The sequence below is a fragment of the Falco cherrug genome, chromosome 1 (genome assembly GCF_023634085.1).
Source record: "Falco cherrug isolate bFalChe1 chromosome 1, bFalChe1.pri, whole genome shotgun sequence".
NCBI lineage: Eukaryota > Metazoa > Chordata > Aves > Falconiformes > Falconidae > Falco > Falco cherrug.
In genome coordinates, this window is record NC_073697.1 from 94,948,875 (window position 1) to 94,969,038 (window position 20,164).

At 45.8% G+C, this 20,164-nt stretch overlaps 1 protein-coding gene across 6 annotated transcripts in view; it reads left to right on the plus strand.

Annotated features, from left to right (window-relative positions):
* Positions 1 to 19,935, plus strand: part of SSH1 (slingshot protein phosphatase 1) — a 37,506-nt gene extending 17,571 nt beyond the window's left edge. For 2 of the 6 annotated variants that reach the window (XM_055708590.1, XM_027797847.2), the window contains 13 exons: positions 3,649 to 3,752; positions 5,652 to 5,716; positions 6,503 to 6,624; positions 8,699 to 8,767; positions 9,142 to 9,207; positions 10,512 to 10,706; positions 10,935 to 11,028; positions 12,453 to 12,581; positions 13,946 to 13,992; positions 15,354 to 15,500; positions 16,194 to 16,394; positions 17,341 to 17,971; positions 18,444 to 19,935. In XM_055708590.1, coding sequence (XP_055564565.1) covers positions 3,649 to 3,752; positions 5,652 to 5,716; positions 6,503 to 6,624; positions 8,699 to 8,767; positions 9,142 to 9,207; positions 10,512 to 10,706; positions 10,935 to 11,028; positions 12,453 to 12,581; positions 13,946 to 13,992; positions 15,354 to 15,500; positions 16,194 to 16,394; positions 17,341 to 17,971; positions 18,444 to 19,718 — 3,145 coding nt within the window. In that variant the 3' untranslated portion in view covers positions 19,719 to 19,935. Of the gene's footprint in view, positions 1 to 741; positions 1,649 to 2,061; positions 2,169 to 3,648; positions 3,753 to 5,651; positions 5,717 to 6,502; positions 6,625 to 8,698; positions 8,768 to 9,141; positions 9,208 to 10,511; positions 10,707 to 10,934; positions 11,029 to 12,452; positions 12,582 to 13,945; positions 13,993 to 15,353; positions 15,501 to 16,193; positions 16,395 to 17,340; positions 17,972 to 18,053; positions 18,239 to 18,443 lie in introns of those variants that run through there. The other 4 variants (XM_027797844.2, XR_008731968.1, XM_027797843.2 and 1 more) reach the window with 4 other exon arrangements.
* Positions 19,936 to 20,164: the final 229 nt, after the last annotated feature.

Consider the following 20,164-nt stretch of genomic DNA (forward strand, 5'->3'; position numbering starts at 1 on the left):
ATTCCTGGAAGGGCATCCAGGGGATGGGTGGTATCTGTGGTGCATGCCAGTCAGGCTGGGTGAAAACTGAACAGAAAGCTGCTTCTCCCCCTGGTTGGGCTGGTGGCACTGGTGAAACGCGAGCGTGTCGTTATGGTTTATGCCTAGACAAAGAATTAGTTGGGTGTCTGTAAGAAACAAGTCTTCAGTGAATTTGATTATAGCAGGCTGCTAACAAATAAATACCAAGCCACCTGAAAGACTTTCTTGTTCAGTAGGAGCTCAGCAACTCATGAGTCACTCTGAAATTCAAGCTGTACAGTAAGTGAAGAAGCATTTTAATTTGACAGCTAATGCCTTTGTCATATTTATATTACAGTGGTGGCATGCAGTGTTTTAATTGTAAAGGCATTAGTCAATCCGATGCTTTTTTATCTAGTCCTGTCCCAGGGAATACGGACTTTGTACAGCGAGGGGCTGCTTCGTTTGTGGTTGCTGATAGGCGTTGTGTTGCCTTCAGAGCATGCGGGAGGAAGCAAACAAACAAACAAGTCTGGAGGAGGGAAATGATTAGACGAGCCTCAGCTGGTTTTTTCCCCTCTTGAATGGCCCCCTTTCATCAGGATATGTTAGGACAAGTGCTTTTTCAAGCCAGGATATCAGTGGAAGACACAGTGTTCTGTATAAGTCATCCAGTTCCCGGGTAGCATCAACAGACGCGATTTCTCTGCTCCGCACAGAATATACGGTCAACCTTTTCTTTTCCTCCTTTTCTTTTCTTTTTTTTTTTTTTAAATGGGTTTAGAAGCAAAAGGATGTGAGTTTTACAGCTAGTTATGAATCTTCTCAAATTTACTGACTTCTGTCTGACTCTTGGGCCAGCACAATGCTTCTGCTGTTCAAAGAAAACCAGTCCAAATTAGTATGTATAAGCCACTCGTTTTTATGCTGCTAACAAATGCTGCTTACTAGGGCATTTATCACTGCTGCTGAGGGTCAAAAGTTGGGGATGTTCTTTAATGACAGGATTTTTCTGTTCTTTAGCAGATTTTTAAAAAAAAAAAAAGTTTGGAGTTTTTGTTTACTGGAACTGCAGGATTTAAAAGGGTTTTTTAAAACTGGGTTGGAATATCATGCCTTGCCTTTTCCTCGCTTGTATTTTGTTAGCTGTCTTTTAGAGCAGTTGTATGAAGCGACTGAGAGCAAAGAGTGTTCCTAGAGCGGAGATAAGGGACGGTGTTGGGTAACGTTGCTGTTTCAGTATGGTGTAAAATATGAGCTTTTGCAAAGAGCTTGGATGTGTTAGCTCTGTACGGTAGCGTGCTGGTCGTATGGAAGTGGGAGCTGATGTGGGGATTGGGGAGCACGGGTAGTGCTGGGGAGGTACGGGCAGTCAGACCCACAGCAGGCTGCTGTGTGAGGTTAGTGTGTAGTTTAGGAGACAAACATTTAAACTAAAAAAGAAATCCTGCTTTCAACAGGTTCTTTGGCTTTGCTTTCCAGTTTATTTCCATGCAGATGAATAGATGGTGGCAAAAAAATTGCTATGAGGGTTGTCCTTTTCCTGCCATCACTTTCTGCTCCTGCAGTGCAGCTTTCTCATTTGCCTGCAACTGGGAATATTCTGCTTTACTGTAAAAGGTTTCCTGGCTGCAAGAGAGAACATCAGGTGAGATGAACTGTCAGAGCAGGAGTTACTGATGCCTTTGAGAAGGAGCTCTGTCTCTTCCAAGGTTTTTCCTGCTGTAGAAATCCCAGTCAGTACTTTATTAGGGATAAAAGAATCTCCTTTGGGATATTTTTTTCACTTTCGCAAAGAAATATTTCCCAAAACTCTTGGGACAGGAATGCTGTTAATTACATCCTCGTGTGTTATCTAACCATTCCCTTCCTCTTGCTGAAAAAAACCAGACGAGTGTGTGTGAAGCTGGTATCTAGCTGATTATCCTATACATTGTGTTGGTGTCACTGCTTTTGTGCAACTTCTGGCCTTTTTTAATGCTTTCCTGTGAGATCTGGTGCGCGAAGGAAACAAGACTCTTCCTGGCTTACTTATGGAATAAACCAAATTCCTGTTTGCAGAAGTTCTTGCTGCTAGTGTGTGTGCCGGGCAGAGCAAAACTGGTGTTTCGGATCACAAGCAAACTGCGTGGCTCCTGTTCAGACACAGCTTGCTAGTGAAGTGAGTGGTGAGTGCAAGAATGCTGTGGGAGTGCAAATGGAGAAAAGCTTGTTTTAATTTGAGTGCAGTTGTCCTGCTGGCATTTTATTGATCTGATATATGACTTGTGGAGCCTGGAACTTGGGCAAAAATTCTAGTTTGGTTTTTAAAAGCAGCTGAAATTCCAAACCTGATTCAGATTTTTCTGGGAATTTTGCACCTTGAAGGTTGAGTTGAAAAATGAGGAAGTTTTGCCTGGGAACCTTGGCTGAGTTCACAGAGAAAGGAAAAGCTGAACTTGCCGCAAAAGCCAAAAAGAAGTTAAATTTGTGTCTCTTCACAAAAACACTTAAGGTAGAACAGAGCATTAGTTAGTGCTCACTTCTGCCCAAAGGCAAAGACTTCAGATAAAGTACAGAATAGGTAAGTGCTGAGAGTAGTAACTCCTGTGGGATCATTTTCAGTAGCATAAGTAACTCCTGTGTAGCACAATCTCATAATGGAGCATTTATATTTAGTAGATAGCAGACAGTAATTAATGACGATCTATGTTTGGAAGTGTAGGCCAGCAGAAAATTGGGCTTTGTAACAAGGAATGTCTCTTGTGATGTTTTGAAGTGTAGGAAATGCAGTGTAAGCAGTTACTGTGGCAACTAAAAGGTAGCTTAGTAGATGTTGATTTTCAGCCTTGTGGGAAATGCTAACTTTACCACTTATGTCCAAGTCTATTTCTAAAATGCTCGCGAGTGTGTTGTGGTACTATGTAATTAGGCTTGTGCTGGTGCTTACTGTAACTACTGATTTTGTTCAGCCTTCTCTTTAGTTACGTTCTGGGGACTGTGTCATTCACCTCTGTGGAAATATCGTTATGTATTTGCACATACACATACTGTGACCTGCTTTCTTATCAGTAGTATTTTCCAGGGCGGCTGTATCTAGCCAGAGCAAAGCAAAATCTTTAACTATTGTCGGTTGTTTTTTCCCCTGAGGTTTCAGCGCAGTTTCCTTTCTCTTGTGATGTACAGGTTTCATCTACCCTCCCTTCCTCTTTAAATCTACAGACAATTTATGGTAGCATGTTCTTGGTTTTGCATTCCAAAGAAATCTCGAGAACTGAAATTAGTAGGAACTGATTGACTCGGAACCTGATCTTCAATCATTTTACAGGTCTAAACCTGTAAAAAGCCTTACCCTCCACTGTTTGTAAGTTGCAGAATTTGATTATCAAGTGATAAAGTCATTTCCAGCCTGTGACAGCTCAGGCAAGTACCTCCTGCAGTGGCCAAGTAATAAAATGTTGGTGGGAAATGACACATGAATTATCCATGAATAATCCTGGAGCCATGCCGTGCAAGTAGCAGGATTAAACTTTGGGAGCAGCTTCTCATGGCAAAATCCTACTACGTTTTAGCGAGGGGAAGCCCGCCCTTCCCTAGGCATACAGACCTGAGCACGCATTTTGCTGATATTTCCTTTCAGTTGATTTCCTCTTATCATTTGTTTTCCAGCCTAAGCGAGAGCTTTTTCATGGTGAAAGGTGCAGCCCTTTTCTTACAACAAGGAAACAGCTCCCAGGGCCAGCGAAGTCTACAGCATCCTCACAAACATGCAGGTAGTGGATTAAGTCATCTCCTGAAATTCGTTTTCCTGCTTGCTTTGCTGCTCATCCCGTCCTCGTGGACAGGCTAATAGCACGCACGGGTGGGCGGGTGACTCCTCTTATTGTCATAGTGGGCCTTGTACAACCTGCTGAGTAAAATCAGGTTTTCAGCCCACTTGATTCAGATGAGAACATGTGATTATGGAGACTTTGTTTACATTTTTGTCGTTGTCTCAGAACCGTAGCTGGAGTAGAAGCTTATTCTCTGCAGACATGATGGTGTTCAGTATGTCATTCTCTAGGCAGGGTAGCCTGCTGAGCCAGAAGGTCTGTGCTGAATATGTACCCCTGTTTTCCACAGCTGCAGAAGAAGAAATGTCACTTGTGCTTCAGGGATTTGATCTTTGTCTTTCCCTTTGGCCTGTGGGGAGGAAAATTGGATAGGCTGAGTCACAGGGCTCTAACACATCTTCTGTAGTTATTAAGGTCCTGCTTCAGCACATTTCTCTGAGTGCTCTCTCAGCCTCCAATAATCATAGAATCACAGAGTGGTTTGGGTTGGAGAGGACCTTAAAGATCATCTAGTTCCAGCCCCTCTGCTGTGGGCAGGGACACCTTTCACTGGACCAGGTAATAATAACCTGAAGCTTGGGACTTTTGGTGCGGCTGGCAGCATTTGTTCTTTTGAAACTTCCTGTTGCTGGGGTTTTTTGCTGTTGCCGGTAGGAGTGAGGAACATCTTAGCAGGATTTGGGTCCCCTCCAGTGTGCCAAACTGGTGGCAAGAAATGGCAGGAAGTTGTACGGTGAACGTACGTAAGGATGGATAAGCAGATAGGGGGGTCGGAAATGTGGATTCTACTTACCCAGTGTTTTTATGCCTTCTGTCTTTGATGGTTTTGGAATAAGTGATTACTGGGAAAGAAGTAAGATCATTGGGGCATTTTGAGAGCAGGAGCATGTGGGAAAGGCACAGTGTGATACTGTGCGTCTGCTGCTTAGTAAACACTCCAAGCACAAAGAGGGTGTTTGAATGCCAAGCTTGGCTTTGTGTTTTTTTAATTGTCAGCAATTTCATATACCCAGCAAACATCCTACGGAAGGAATTTTATCTTGTATGGAAAGTTATGAGTGCATTACTGAGTTATTAGATGTGAACTTGTTTTGTTTTCTTACGGATTCCTTGTTCATTTCACCAAGCAGAAATGTACCCACTGCTCTAGAGCAGAGGGGACTTGTTGCATGAGCAGCACTTTGAGATAGAAGGGAATCCATCACCCAAAGTGGGCCATTGTGCAGCCTTTCCTCCTCAGAAGTTTCTCATGTTCAGATATACCCTCCATCAGGCCAGTGGGGCTGGTCCCACAGCGCTATGTGTGCAGCACTTTGAGATAGAAGGGAATCCATCACCCAAAGTGGGCCATTGTGCAGCCTTTCCTCCTCAGAAGTTTCTCATGTTCAGATATACCCTCCATCAGGCCAGTGGGGCTGGTCCCACAGCGCTATGTGTGTTTCACAAGTCAAAGTTGTTTTTTTTTTTTCTCCTTTGTCCCCTTTTTAATCAAGAGTTGTTCCTCCTGCCTCTTCCTCCCCTGTCCTCAGTGCCCTTATCTTTCTGTCTTCCCCAAAATTCTGCAACAGAAGGGTATCATCATTTGTGCCAGTCACAGGTGGTCTCAATATATCTGTTAGCTTCCAAATACTGTGAGGTCAAGTTCTCACACAGCCAGATAATGCTCATCCAAGAAGCTCACCTCTGTCACTATTCACTGGGACAGCAGGGTTAATTGGCCTCCCTTAAATGTTATTTTTTGACTTGGAAACATCCAGTTTCATTAAAGGTCAAGATCTGCTGATTCTTACTGCAGCAAGCAAGAGACCCTTTCTGATTATTTCTCTGCTTTCTCTGCAGGTGATTTGCCCCAGCACCTCCAGGTGATGATCAACCTCCTTCGCTGTGAGGATAGGATCAAACTGGTAAGAAAAGATGCATTTTCCTGCTCTCCTTTCTGTTGAAGGCATTTGAAACAGACCTGTAGAGGTTCATGAAAAGCATTGACAAATCCTAGGTTTCAGAGTCAGCTTAACTCTGTGCTGGTTGCCAGCCCTACCACGTTTTCTTGTCCACTCCTTTTGCCCCAGTTCTTACATCCAGGTAATGACTTGGGTCAGGAAACTGATCTGTCTGAAGCGTGTTTGTTTTGTTAAATTTAATTTTCCAGTCAGTGGACAAACGCCGCTACAGGAGAAGGCAAGAGCTTGCTGATGCTAGTGGACACTCTTAAGTCAGTCTTGAAATTGCACAAAGGGGGCTGGGCTTTCTTTTAAAGAAATCTGCAGAGGATATAAAAGTCACTGCAGAAAAGTGTGTATGTCATTTATCCCCTTCAGCATGACTAGCATATTTCAGTGAAGGCTTGTGAGTGCAAGTATCCTCTGAGCCTGCTTCTGTTTTCAGTTCAGTGCCTGACCAATGTTTTTTACCAGCTTTCTAGTTGAACCTCTTTGGAGCAAATCTTCAGGTTACGTTTTGTAGTATTTCTCTGAACTGAGGCAGATAGTCTAGGCTAATCTTCTCCCCACCTGATGCCAAGTCAAACTGGCAGCTAGCCCTGCTGGAAAATGGACAGTCTCTCCCTGTTCTTTTATACTGCAGTTAAATAAAGGTTTTGGGCACAATTACACCTTAAAAAAATGTTAGGCAGCAATGGAAGTAATAATTATCCAAAAGCTAGTTTGTTGAGCTTGATGACATTTTTCTAGGCTGTCCGTTTGGAAAGTGTGTGGACAGACAGAGTCCGGTACATGGTGGTTGTATACAGCAGCGGACGACAGGACACAGAAGAGAATATTTTGCTGGGTGTGGATTTCTCCAGCAAGGAGAGGTATGTCTAAGGCGAGGCTGGGCTCTCTGGAAAGCCTGTCAACTCCAAACTGTCCCCAAGCAGCTGGTTTACACACATCTGCAAATTCTAGCAAGGGAAAGGACATGTTGAGTTTTCTGACCAGTTTTTGTTCCAGAAAGCTTTCAGTCTCCTTGGGCTCTCTGTGCAGTTGTGAGCAAGGCGTTCACGTGTAATCCTTCTCTAAGGCTGTGGCATTTACTTCCTGTGTGGTAGTCTGCTGTCTGCTCACTACAAAACACTCTTGCAGACACATTTGCAAAACTGGAACTTATTCTGTCCACTAGACTTCAAGTCTGTTGATGGTAGGATGCAATGGAGCTGGTTTTTGTTTACTTACAAGATAATATCAAAAAACAATACTGCAAAAGGACCTCCCAAACCAACAAACCAATGTGTCAGTAATGAGCTGTTTCTTTTGTTTAACTGATAAGAGCACTTAATATTTTGGAAGGCAAATGTAATATTTTATTATCGCAGACCCTCTCCCGTGATTTCAGTTCTAGGTGAGTAAACCAAGGCAGAAAAGCCCTTGGCTCAGAGACACAGGGCTGATTCGGCAGAGCTGGAGTTAGAAGTCAGAGCTTCCAGACTGTTGTTTCTGTTCTCCAGTGATTTATCAGGCTGCCGTGTTGTGCTGGTGGAGCTGGAAAACCTTAGAGGTTGTTTCCATTGCTGTAAGTGGAAGTGGGGAGCTTCTGCACTGCAGTGAGACCTGTAGGGAAACTCCTAGCCATGCCTCCCTGCTGTGATTATTGTCACTGGCTTTGCTGCCTCTTGTATCTGCTGTTAAATTACTGCTGTTAGTGTTATGGAGGAAATTCCAATGTAGCATTTCCTTATGGCACACTTAGTGTGCAGCAGCAGTGAATGCAATGTCATCTTCAAATCTGAAACAACATTGCAATAATTTGCTTCGGGTGATTATTGATGTGAGACGAGGAAGGATGGAGAAGTTATGACAAATCCATCCTAACTGTAAGGTTAGCTGCCATTTCAATTACTGTCTCCCCTGAAAGCCAAAGGTTTTGTTAATTAAGGGTAAGTCTCATGCATGAAGAAGTCACTTGGCATTAGCAACTTCATTGAGTGACTCCATGGCTCTGTGTTGGGGCTGGTGTCACTGCTGAGCTGTAAGTGTTCTGACTGCTGACAGTTTGACTTGTCAGGCACTTTTGTGGGTTTTAGTCCTTTTACATGTGTTTAATAAAAACCATTTTTTTTCTTGCAAAGCTCTAAAGTGCACATTGTCCACATGTGTGTTCAAACTGGCCTGTCAAATCCTTTGATCCTCTGTAGAAAGCGGCTGAAGGCTTAAAAAAGAAAGGAAATAATGAAACAAAACCAGAGATCTTTGCTAACTGGCTGTTGCTGTATGCATCCCAATTTCCTTTAAAACTTTAATATCTCAGTAGCTTAATTATTTACTACTTGAAAGTTGCTGGTCCCTATTAGAGTACAGTTTTCTTGCCTCTCTGAAATGAAAGTGTTCTTTTGGGTAAACTCATAAAATCCATTTTTGTCTTTTCTACCAGCCAGAGTGATGAAGTGAAAATCGAACACGCAGTCCTTTGAAAGGCCCCTTGGGTCCCCTTTGGAAAGGGCAGGCAGCTGCTCTGCCACCTACCAAGGCTCACGTTCTGCCTCGCTTTAGTGAGCTGAATCTGCAGCCAGATCACTGTGACCTGCTTTTATGTCCTGTTAGGGAACTGCCTTGCACTGAGCTTATGAGGTTGAGAGAGCAGGAAAGATTATGGGGCAAATACTGCAGTGCTTTCTGACAGGTTCTGGAGCAGGAGAGAGGAGTTGGTAATTCTGATTCTTGCTTCTCTGATGTTTCTCCAGCCCTGTGGAGCAATTGGCATGCTAATATCAGAGTAGACCTTTAGACTTCACAGGCCGGTCTCCTGTGCATTTGATGGCCTAAGATATTACTAGGAATTACTAGAGCAAGTCTTGAGGATTTTAAAAATTAAAGAGTATTAATAATTTAGATTATTGGCATGACTGCATTGTGGCCTATATTTAACAGCCTGTATAACAATCTCTCTTCCAGTAAAAGCTGCACTATAGGAATGGTTCTTCGTCTGTGGAGTGATACTAAAATCCATCTTGACGGTGATGGGTAAGAAACCACATTAAAAGGATAAATGTGAATGTCCTTCCCTGCTTGGGGGGCTGCTGTGGGAGAGCTTCTCTGTCACCTTGCAAATTAAGTTCCAATTTCAGATTCATGGCTGCAGTCATTCAGGCAGTGAGTTTTTGTCTTGCTGCTCTCAAACTGCTTTGGTACCCAGCGAATGTGCTCTGAAATACCACTCGAGGGGTGGAGTTCCCATTCCTGGCAGTCTATAACATTGGAAAACTGGTGGTAGAAATTCTCATCCCTGATTCTTTTTGATTGTGAGTGCCCCTATAGCTGCCTTGCAGTAGCTGTGTATGGAGTGCAACCTGAAGAGCAGTTTCTGACTGGTGTGTTTTTTCCCCTCTCTCTGTTAGCGGCTTCAGCGTGAGCACCGCAGGGAGAATGCACATCTTCAAGCCAGTGTCGGTGCAAGCCATGTGGTACGTGTGTTAATGAGCTTTATTGAGGAAGACTGTCGTTTCTGTGAGTAAATGAAAAACAAATCCACAAACTGCATTTTAGCATTCTCCATAATTTGTATTTAGTGAGGTGCAGCAGAGAGGCTGCTTCCCTGTGTCAGCAGGTAGCACTGTCAGGCGACTGTGGGAATACTGATCTAAAAACAGGATCTTCTGCTTCTGTTCAGAGCAGTATGTGCCCTTCAGAATAAGGGAAGTGGTACTAGTGAGATGAATAAATATGAAAGACCAACTTGAATTCATCAGGCTGCAAACCCAGTCTTTCCTCTCTGCATGTTTTTGTAAGTGGCTGAAGGAGGAGTCTCGGGACCCGTTGCCAATCTGATGGCATTCCCCGTGTTCTGCCTCGTTACTGGGGCCAGGCTGGGATTCCTGCTGCACAGAAACTTTCTGTGCTGCCCTGGGTGCCTGTTCACCTTTCAGCTCCTGTCACCCCTCCCATGTGCAGGGATTCCAAAACACTGAAGCAGAGGTGGCTGAATCAGCAGCAGCTGTGCCAGCAGATTCCTTCTTGAAGAGGCTGCTACCCAGCCTCGCACAGAAGAAATGCATCGCTTTTGGCCTGGGCAGTTTGCTGGCTCCTGTTGGAGCCTTGAGAGATCCCTGTCCTTGCGGCATCTGATAGGGAAAAGATACAGCTGTAGAGAAGGATGTCGTGCAAGCGATGATTTGGTACAAAACCAAATGAAACTCTTGTTCTTGTCACTTTTGAACTCGGCCCCTCCTGTTGGCAGCCTTAGATGTGGTTAATGTATTCAGTACAATGACATCTTCAGAGTAGAGCCTTAAAAAAAGGAGAGAAAAAAAATGAGGAGGGAAGGAAGGAAAAAGTAATGTTAGAATTTGCAAAAACAAATGACCCAATCTGGGCCTTGTCCCTGGAGGATGTCAGGGGCCAAGAATGCTGGTAAATATGCATTTGACTCCTTGCTGAAGGTGGTTTGAAGATTGTCCATGTTCTTTATTTTTCTTTGGTCTGGCTTTACAAGTTAGCTAATGATTAGATCCCAGAGTGACTTGTGCCTTGTGCTTGCCTGTTAATCAGCAGAAGATTTCAGCCTCTGCCTTGGACTGGCTGTTGAGAAAGCCTCCAAGGTGCAGTTTGTGTCCTCTTTGAACTCTGATACAATAAATCTCCTGCTCCCAGAAAAGCAAATTGCAACAAACAATGCTAAAAACCTTTTTTCTCTGTGAAAAACTCTCAGATCCTGCTCTGCCTGTTCCTGCTGCTCACATCTGCACAAATTTGTTCTCCAAACTTGCAGGTCTGCTTTACAGATCCTTCATAAAGCCTGTGAAGTTGCAAGAAGGTATAACTACTTCCCAGGTGGGGTGGCCTTGGTCTGGGCCACATACTATGAAAGCTGCATCAGCTCTGACCAGAGCTGCATCAATGAGTGGAATGCGATGCAAGACCTGGAGTCCACCCGCCCCGACTCTCCAGCCCTGTTTGTTGACAAGTCAGTTCTGAATTTTATTAAATAAGTTGGCTTGGCTCATGAGAGAAATCTCCCCTTCTCCCATTTCTTCCTGCGGTGGTTCATTTCCTTTCTTTTCATAAATGTCTTCAAATGCTTTTCTTCTGTTATTCTCATAAAAATTGCTTTTAATACAAGTCCTCTGTGCTGTGTAAGTTGCGCTGTATGTTTACTGCCAGCTTGGAGACATCCTCTCCTTTTCCTTTTCAGGCCAACTGAAAGAGAACGAACAGAACGCCTCATTAAAGCCAAACTCCGGAGCATCATGATGAGCAAAGACCTGGAAAATGTGACTTCTAAGGAGGTAAATAGAAAAATTCCCGCTCTTATTTTTCCTGCTAGACTCCTTTTCCAGGGAGTGCTGCAGTGATGAAGAGACACCATATGACTGACTAGGTGTCATTGGCTTTTGAGTGTGTATTTCCAGCTGTTCCGTAAAGGCTCTGCTCTTTGGCTTTGCTGTACTTCTGTTTCCCCTGTGGGGAATATCAGCATCAGAGTGCGTTTTTCAAGACCTTAGTAACAAGTATGTGGCTTTCAAGCATATAGTGCCTGGTTCTTTGCCAGCAAAGTGGCCTTGAAGGTGATGCCTGTGTTACGGTTGGTTGTAGCACATGTAGGCACGTCCCAGCAGTGAATTTGCAGATGCTTGTTCCTCAGTGCATCCCTGTGAATTACACAAGCAAAGGCAGCACTCTCAAAAGATGTGGTTGATGGCTTGAGGCCATGTAGCTGGGTCAGATGAGCGTCCTAATCTTCACTTGCTCGTGAACAATGCAGAGCAAAGTATGTGCCTTCCTTTCTCCTGTTGGCTTCATTTTAAGGTTTTATTTTCTTTGTTCCTGAACGAACGTCAGAGGGGCTTGCAGCTGACATTTTGCTGCTGAGGTTATGGATGGAAAATCACAAGTCAAGGCTAAAGCTAGTTTGGATCCATCCCCCAGGCTGGTGTAAATATGTCCAGCCGCAGTGCAGACATACTCAGAGCAAATGGAAATAGTTCTTTTTTGGGTTGAGTTTTTGTTTGTTTTTCAAGGGAGGCTGTTAACATGCAGGGTTTTCCTTCCTAAAGCTTAGCACTGAAGGCTTCGGATACACTCTTGTGTAACAGCAGCGTTACAAATTGTAGGCGTAAGCTGAGAACTCGTCTGTCTGTGTGCGTGTTCTTAACTCTGCAAAGCAGTCAAGATGCTTTGATTTTGCTGCAGCCATTTTCCATGGTGGGTTAGACAAAGTTGTGCTGCTTTGCACTGCACCTTCCTGAAGCTGAGGTGCATTGAGAGGACTATATCTGTGCCTGGGCTTTGAAAATAAGAGCGTACTGGAAATCTCTCTCCACCAGCACAGCTGCCATTATTCACTCCTTTCTTCTAATGGCTTTCACATTTTTTTGTTAGCTGCTCTCCAAGGTCTTGTTTTTTATCTCTCAAATTATTTTTAAGAAGCAGGTACCCCAAAAATACATATCTCTCTTTTTTTTCTTTTTTTTCTTTTTTTTTTTTTTTCTTTCTCAGATTTTATCTGAAGTTTTATTTACAGATCTTCAGTTTGAGGGCCTGGGATACTTGGAGAGATGCCACGAAGTGAGATTCCTTGTCTCCAAAAGGTCAAATCCCTCTTGCTGTTTTTAATGAAGTACGGAAAAAGTGTTTTGCAAAGGAGTGCCAGCAAATGTTTCTGTTGAACAGACACGATTCTAGGTGGCATCTTTTGTTTTCTGTTCTGCAGATACGAAATGAGCTGGAGAAACACATGAATTGCAACTTGAAGGAATTCAAGGAATTTATAGACAATGAAATGCTGCTTATCCTGGGTCAGATGGACAAACCGTCTCTGATTTTTGATCATTTATATCTGGTAAGCTGCTGTGTTAGGAGCTCCAGAATAGCAGGAGGCTCAGTGGGAGTGATTTGACAAGACAGTGGGCTTAGAGGAAGCTGGACTTGGTGTCAAGGCTGACAGAGGTACAGCCCACTATCCTGCCCTTTGTGCAGACTTTACTCCAGGATCCATATTCCTTGTAAAAGCCCACAGTAGTGAAGCCCTTTTTTCTAGCTGTGTTCTTGTTTCTGCGACTTGATAACAATGTTTTTTTCCTGGCAGGTTGATCCTGTTTCAGGACATACCATGGCATAGCTCAAGTCCTCTCTATTTCTAGCAGTGGAGATTTTCTATGACAGACAAAGGGTCTAGCTGTGGGTGCTGCCCCGCGTGACAGCCCTTTGCTCTTTGATTAGGGTCACTGTATCGTTTTTCTTGATTGAGCCCATGAAGTTCTGTAGGCTTGGCCAGAACTATGTAAAGAATAAGGCCAAAGGTGATGTGCTGTTCCAGCTTGTGCAGAAGCGAACGGGGTGTGTTCTGTCGAATCTTTTGCCACTAGATGGTACTCCAAGCAAAACCAGGCACTGCCAGCTGGAACAAAGACTTGCTTGAGATGTGCCCGTTATGCTTGGGTCTTTTTTTGTTGTTGTTCTGGAGAGAGTCAGAGGAAGTGCTCGTCTTTGAGGGCAAAACCTGTTTTCTAAACCCGTTTTAGCTTCCTGGTTTGCAGGTATGGGGGCGGATCCAAGGTGTAAACACCCCCATAGTTTTCAGGACTTGCCTCACTTCTTGTGTATTAGCGATCCTAGTCATGCCACACGTAGAATCACAGAATAGTTTGGATCAAAAGGGAGCTTAAAGCTCATCCAGTTCCAACCCCCAGCCACAGGCAGGGACACCTTCCACCAGCCCAGGTTGCTCCCAGCCCCATCCAGCCCGGCCTTGGGCACTGCCAGGGATGGGGCACCCACAGCTGCGCTGGGCAGCCTGTGCCAGTGTCCCACCACCCTCACAGTGAAGAATTTCTTCCGAATATCTACCCTTCTTTAGTTTAATAGTTTTCTTTCCCTAGACTACTTATCTCTGTGTTTAAAAATCCTGAGCAGCCAGAGGCAGTGCTTTGGGATGGGCTCCGTCACATGCTGGCCTAGAACTAACTCCTTAGGTGAGGATGTAATGCCCTTGTCCTTCAGGAGGTCCGTGCCTGTTCAGGACAGGGCATCCCTGTGCTGAGCTGCGGTGCTGGCTGCCCTGGTGCCCTATTCCTGTTTCAGGGGCTATTACCAGTATTTCAGTTAGCAGCTAAGGAAGATGGCTGAGGCTAGGGGATTGCAGAACCTTGGGAAAAAGGGATGCTCTCGAGCTCCCTTGAAATGTGTGTTTTGTGGCTGTTGCAGGGGTCCGAGTGGAATGCATCCAACCTTGAGGAGCTGCAGGGCTCGGGGTGAGTACTGCATCTTGCAAGCACCAGCCTTAGACTCTGAAACCTCCAGTCTGTTGCCTTCAACTTACATTCAGGTCTCTTGAGATGACATAGGACGTTTGTAGACTGTAGGGATGAGTTTGGGCCCATTCCCAGCAGTGTGGATAACTCACCATTGGGACCTTGGTCGAGAAATCTTTCCTACCTCATTTCCGTCAATAACGCATAGAGTGAAAATAACAGAACTTCTTGTTCGTGAAGTGCATCAAGATCTCTGAAACCCCCACAATGTGTAGCAGCCGAGCGTGAAATGGCCATACGTATTGTTATGTCAGGTGTGAATTCCTGCAGGCTGCAGAAGAGCAAATACTACAGCGCTAAGCTTAGGAAAAAACTCTATCTAAATGGAGCAGAACTTCCTGTGGATGAGCAATCTCCATCTCACCTGCCCAGACAGGCAGCTGCAGGGCTGTCTTTCACCACGCTCTCATCACCACACCACTTCTTGGCTTGATTTACTTTCACGCTTTTTGGACGAGTGAGAATTTTGAATATAAATATTTGCTGCTTGCCCAAGGCATACACCAACCTTGATGTGAGAAACTGAAAAACATTGCTCAACAGCATGACTGAAAATGTTTAATTTGGAGTCCTTGGGAACAGATGTCTGAACATCTTTGAACAAGTAAATCAAACAGTACGTTACTACTTCTGATCTAGGGGGAAGGCAGCTTGACATGCAGTGTCTAAAAGTCAAAGCTGGACAAATTCTGAAACAAATATCCTGTGTCCTTGATTTGTCTGAATGATAGGAGATAATAAATCAACATGGGCATTCATTCTCTCCGGGTACATTGTAATCCCTGCTGTAATATTTGGCAGGAATCAAGAGGTTCCATGTGACTCTTATTTCATATTTTTGGTTGGAAAGAAGAGAAAAGGATGGTTTTGCATTTAAAGCCGGCAGCTGAAAATTGTGATTCCTGGGTTCTGTTCCCAGCTCTTGACTAAACAAATCACTTGCAGCCGAGGCACTTTTCTTCTTTTAGCATCCCAGAAACTGTGTATGGCATACAGCGAGGAGTTTTCATTAGTTTACAAGCCTCGGCAGATGGGATAAAATAAACTTCTCCCTCCTGTGCCCAGGGTCTTTTGATGCTTTGAGCGGGATACACTGGTGGCGAGAGACTGGTGAATGGACAAGCCCTGCACGTCACACGTGTGACCTGTGTCACCGGGTGTCCCAGGGGTTCGGGATTAGGGCTGTAGATAAAATCCTGCAGCTCGTGTTGTGTCGGATTTCATGGACTTCACAATGTGCGCCAGCTCCTCTTTCATGATCGTGGCAGTTCAAGTCTATTTTTCCTTTTTCTTCTCCACAGCATTGACTACATTTTGAATGTGACCAGGGAAATTGATAATTTTTTCCCTGGTTTGTTTGCCTATCACAACATCCGAGTATATGATGAAGAGACAACAGACCTCCTGGCTCACTGGAATGAGGCGTACCACTTTATAAATAAGGCCAAGTAAGTGGGCTGGGAGACGTGGCGTAGTGAGAGAACGCGTCCAGGCTGGGGGGTCTGACACCGTGCCCTGCGGATTCAATCCAGCGTGGAGCTGAGCCCTCCCCGAGGCCACACCGCCACGGAAAGCAGCAACAGGGCTTCCGTGTTACGGCTTTTGCCAGGAGTTTTCTGTGTCCCTGGAACTTCCCTTACCTTGTCTCTTCCTGTGCTGGCATTAACCTGTTCCTAGCCTGTGGTACTTTTTATTATTATTATTATTATTTTGTTTTGTTTCCAAAAGGAAGCGAGGACATTTCCTCTTCTCAGGAAGTTCTGGAAGTACTCCAGCACGTCTGTGTTGGACCAGCCCTAACTGTCTCTGCAGGCAAGAGATGGTGACAGAGCCCATCAAATTCTGCTGGGCTTTTCCACTCGGGTTGTTCCTGCTTATCCCTGTATGCAAAGGCAAGCAGACAGGGGGCTTCGTGGTGGTCTCTGAAACAGCGGCATGATTGAAGCTGCCCTTCTCTGACTCCAGACTTTTCCAGAGAGAGGTTCTTCTCATGGTCTAATTAACCTGAAACGTTTCTCGCCTCCTGAGCCACGGTGTTAGGGTGGTCAGGAGGACAATGTACCGTCCCTCCACCATGTAAAATGGTAACAGATACCATAACCAGAAAGATGAGACATATTTTCCTGTTTGTCTTTCTGCAGGAAGAATCACTCCAAGTGCCTGGTGCACTGCAAAATGGGTGTGAGCCGGTCCGCATCAACTGTTATAGCTTATGCCATGAAGGAATTTGGCTGGTCACTGGAAAAGGCCTATAATTACGTCAAGCAAAAACGCAGCATTGCAAGACCGAATGCAGGCTTCATGAGACAGCTTTTGGAATATGAAGGCATTTTAGACGCCAGGTAAGGTGACAGGATGAATAATGGAAGGGAGACATGCAGGAAGTAAAGCAGCTAACTGTAGGCAGCCGCTTGGGTTTTTGTATCATACAATATTAATCAGTCTCCGTAGGTGTGGGGAGCTCTGTTCAGGCAATAGGTTTTTCTGTTGATGTCTTGCACACACGCGTGTTAGGCTCAAAGACACTGGCAGAGCGTGCATGGCGCTGTAGTCTGCAGGGTCCTCTTTAGAAGGGCAGATGCAGAAGCCTGAGCTAATTCTGTTTTTCTAAGCCTTTTCTATGCCAGGCCTCCCTGGATGGAAATTAGCTGTCTTCTAGGGAGATCTGGTCCGATTTAATTCAGCGAGGGTTTCTCTGCGTTTGGGAAGCATGTTGGTATTTCTCAGCAGCCAGTACTGTTCAGCAAAACATTGTTTGTGTTTTATGAGGCAGAACTGAGCTCAGGCAGTGTTGGACGCAAATCATTTGCAGTTCTGGGTGACCATGCCAATCACAAGTCTTTGTCATTGCAGGCACTGTAGTATCTAATAAGGGTTTCTGCATGCTCCGCTTGGCCCCTGTTCTACTGGGCAAGAGGAAGAGAATTTTTCATTCTAGTTCAGCAGGAACCGTGCCATGAGACGTGCAGAGATGTTGGTTCAGCGTGTTTTGCTCTGATGGGGGGCTCTGTGCCCCTCTGCCCTGAGGGACGACTCCTGAGGGCTTTTCCCGTCACGGGTGCAGTACAGGGCACTGCTGTGAGTCTGCTGGGCCAAAAGATACTCAGGAGTGGGCAGGCAGGAGGGACAAAACCCCGGTGCTAAAGATGGCTTTGTCCAGGTGGGACCTCAGGGCTGGACCCAGCCGCCAGCTCTTCAGTTCCGGGTTGTGGGGAGGGAGGGACGTTCCTGGAACTGAGCATCCTGGAGTTCAGCGATAGTCACTTACGTCTTTGTCTTTTCCCCCAGCAAGCAGCGCCACAATAAGCTGTGGAAGCAGCAGGCAGAGAGCAACCTGCCCCAGCACACAGATGGCACCACGGGGTCGGGTGACTTCTTACTCGAGAGCTTAGACATCGACCTAGAAAACCGCCTGGCTGACCTGGACATGCCTTCCCAGTCAGCGTACCTGGACAACCGAGCCGGCACAGAAGTGTCTGTGGGGTTTAATTACTGCTTCCGTCGCCTGTCGGACACGCTGCTGGAGAACAAGATTCCCAGTGACAGGGAGGGCTTTTTCCAAGTGGAGGAGCTGGAGCGGGATGCGCTTGCGGAGCGCACTGCCTCGCTGGTGGGACAGCCTCTGTCTGCACCTTCAGAGGGAAGGCTGCTGGAGACAACAAAAGCCCTGGAGACAGCAGAGCCGCTGGCAGAGCTAAGCAGTTTCTGCGAGAAGCAGGCAAAGAAGAAACTGGACTTCAGCCCCCTCAAGGGAAGGATAGTGCTGGGCCATGGGGACCCAGGGGAGGACCGTGTCAGGGAGGAAAACCCAATGGAGAAGTGGAAGCGGCGTTTGTCCATGCACAAGGAGGAGAGCAGGCTTAATAGAGAGAACTTGAACAACAACAACAGCAAAAGGAGTTGCCCAGAGGATTTTGAGGTGCGTATGGAGTTGAAACGTAGGTGGGTGATTAGCATGGCTGACTCTACTGCAAGTGAAACTGCTCTTCTCATCTTCATAGCACAGTTTCATTTGACTTGGATAAAGCCTTGCATTCCATGATGAGCTGCTTCCTTTTCGAAGTGCTTCTGAACATGGCTTTGCTTGCCCAAGCTATGGATTTAGATGCCAGAGAGAGAGCGCGCACATGTGAGCGCCCTGTAAACTGCTTTGGGCAGCTTGCTTGCATGACCGTCACTTGAAACGGTAGGTATTCTTCCGTTGAAGATACTGTCTGCTGAGAAAGTACGTGGCTTTTGTTCCTGCTGCAGGGCCTCAAGAGAAGTGGAAATGGGCTTTGTTTCAAATCTGCTTGGCTATAAATGTCTCTTGCGGTCTGTGCCTCTCACCCTGCTGGTTGGCGATGTCCTGTTCTGTGCACGTTTATCTGTACCTGTTTTCTTTTTTGCAGCACGATGCCGTATTTGGGATCCTCAGTAAGGTCAAGCCTTCCTACCAGTCTTGCGCTGACTGCATGTATTCCTCGGCCGGTTTGTCTCCCGACTCCTTTGGGGAGCAGTGCGAAAAGCTGAACGCCAGCACAGCGCGTCGCAGCACCACGATCTGCACGCAACCGGCCCTCCTCTCCCACATCAATTCCAACTTGGCGGACCACCTGCCCAGCAAGGCGCACTCAGAGGAAGCAATTAGAACTAAAAATAATGAGGCTCCGCTTCCTCTGTCGGCAGGAACTGGTACTTTTGAGGCTGGTGCTTGTAAATCACTTGATCAACACTGCAGCATTTTGGAGAAAGGCAAAGATGCACCAAAAAACCCAGTCAAAACTCTGCTGCCCAGGAGAAACTCACACTGTGACAAGGGCCTCCTTAATGCAGAAGTGGTAAGAGAAGAGTCTCTAGCCAGAAAAGACAGCAGAGCTACCAAGGATCTGAAGTACTTGTTCAGCAAAGACTTGGAAAAGCCAAGTGCAAACAGTTACTTGATGCAGCATCAGGAGTCTCTTATTCAGCTGCAGAAAGCAGGCTTGGTTAGGAAGCATACCAAAGAGCTGGAGCGGCTGAAAAGCCTGCCCTCCGACGCCTCGTCGCTGCTCAGAGAGAGCCCCCTGAGCAGAGTGGACTCGAGCATCGTGGAGGAAAGCGAGGATTTGATTTCGCATCACGGCCTCGTACCTCTTCTGGGACCAGCAGCGCTGATAACCGAAGGTGCAGCAAACAACGTGGAGAAGTTGGAGGTGAAATGCGTCTTAGAGGGGTTCCCTCAGAAAACCTCCACCCCTGTCATGTGTCGTTTGGAGCACACGAGCAGTTTCACCAAGGACTTCCTGAAGACCATCTGCTACACCCCCTCCTCCTCCCGGAGCTCCAACCTGACGCGGAGCTCCAGCAGTGACAGTATCCACAGCGTGCGGGGCAAGCCCGGCCTGGTGAAGCAGCGAACTCAGGAAATTGAGACCAGGTTGCGGCTGGCTGGCTTGACTGTGTCTTCTCCTCTGAAAAGGTCCAATTCTCTCGCCAAGCTAGGATGTCTTAACTTGTCTTCTGAGGACTTATCAAGTGACATGGATGTATCGACCATAACGGACTCAAAAGAGGCCGTTTCAATCGAGTCTTCCATGCTCTGTGAGCCACAATCCACGCTGAGGAGTGCAGATGTCACCTCCAAACTGGCAGCGAAGCCAGTGGTTGGAAACTTGAAGAACATGCTTTGGATGGGCAAAAGCTGATGCCTTCGGGGGGGGGGGGGGGGGGCGGGTAGGGGAGTGGATTTTTACCACATTTATTCATTGCACCGATGCAGTTTTACCATCTGACTCGCAGTAGTTCATCTGATGCCACCTTTTCTTCCCCTCCTTGTACTCTGAGCAGGGAGAAAAAACCCATAATGGGTCATGATGAATGGCATAAGGGAAAATAAAATGTATTGCATGGCTTAGAAGAGGATTTTGTGTGTGAATTGCCTGTTGTCCTGCAGGTTGCTATTTCTAGTACTGTTTGCCAAGTATAATAATGTGTTATTGTGTGTGTATATAGATAGATAGATATTTGTATCTATTTATCTATATATAAAATGCTGAAATAGGCTGTTTTCAAAGACTCAACAAAATAGTCGCGACTTTTTTTTTTTTTACAGAACAAACACAAGTCTCTAGTTAAAACAGGGCACTTGTGG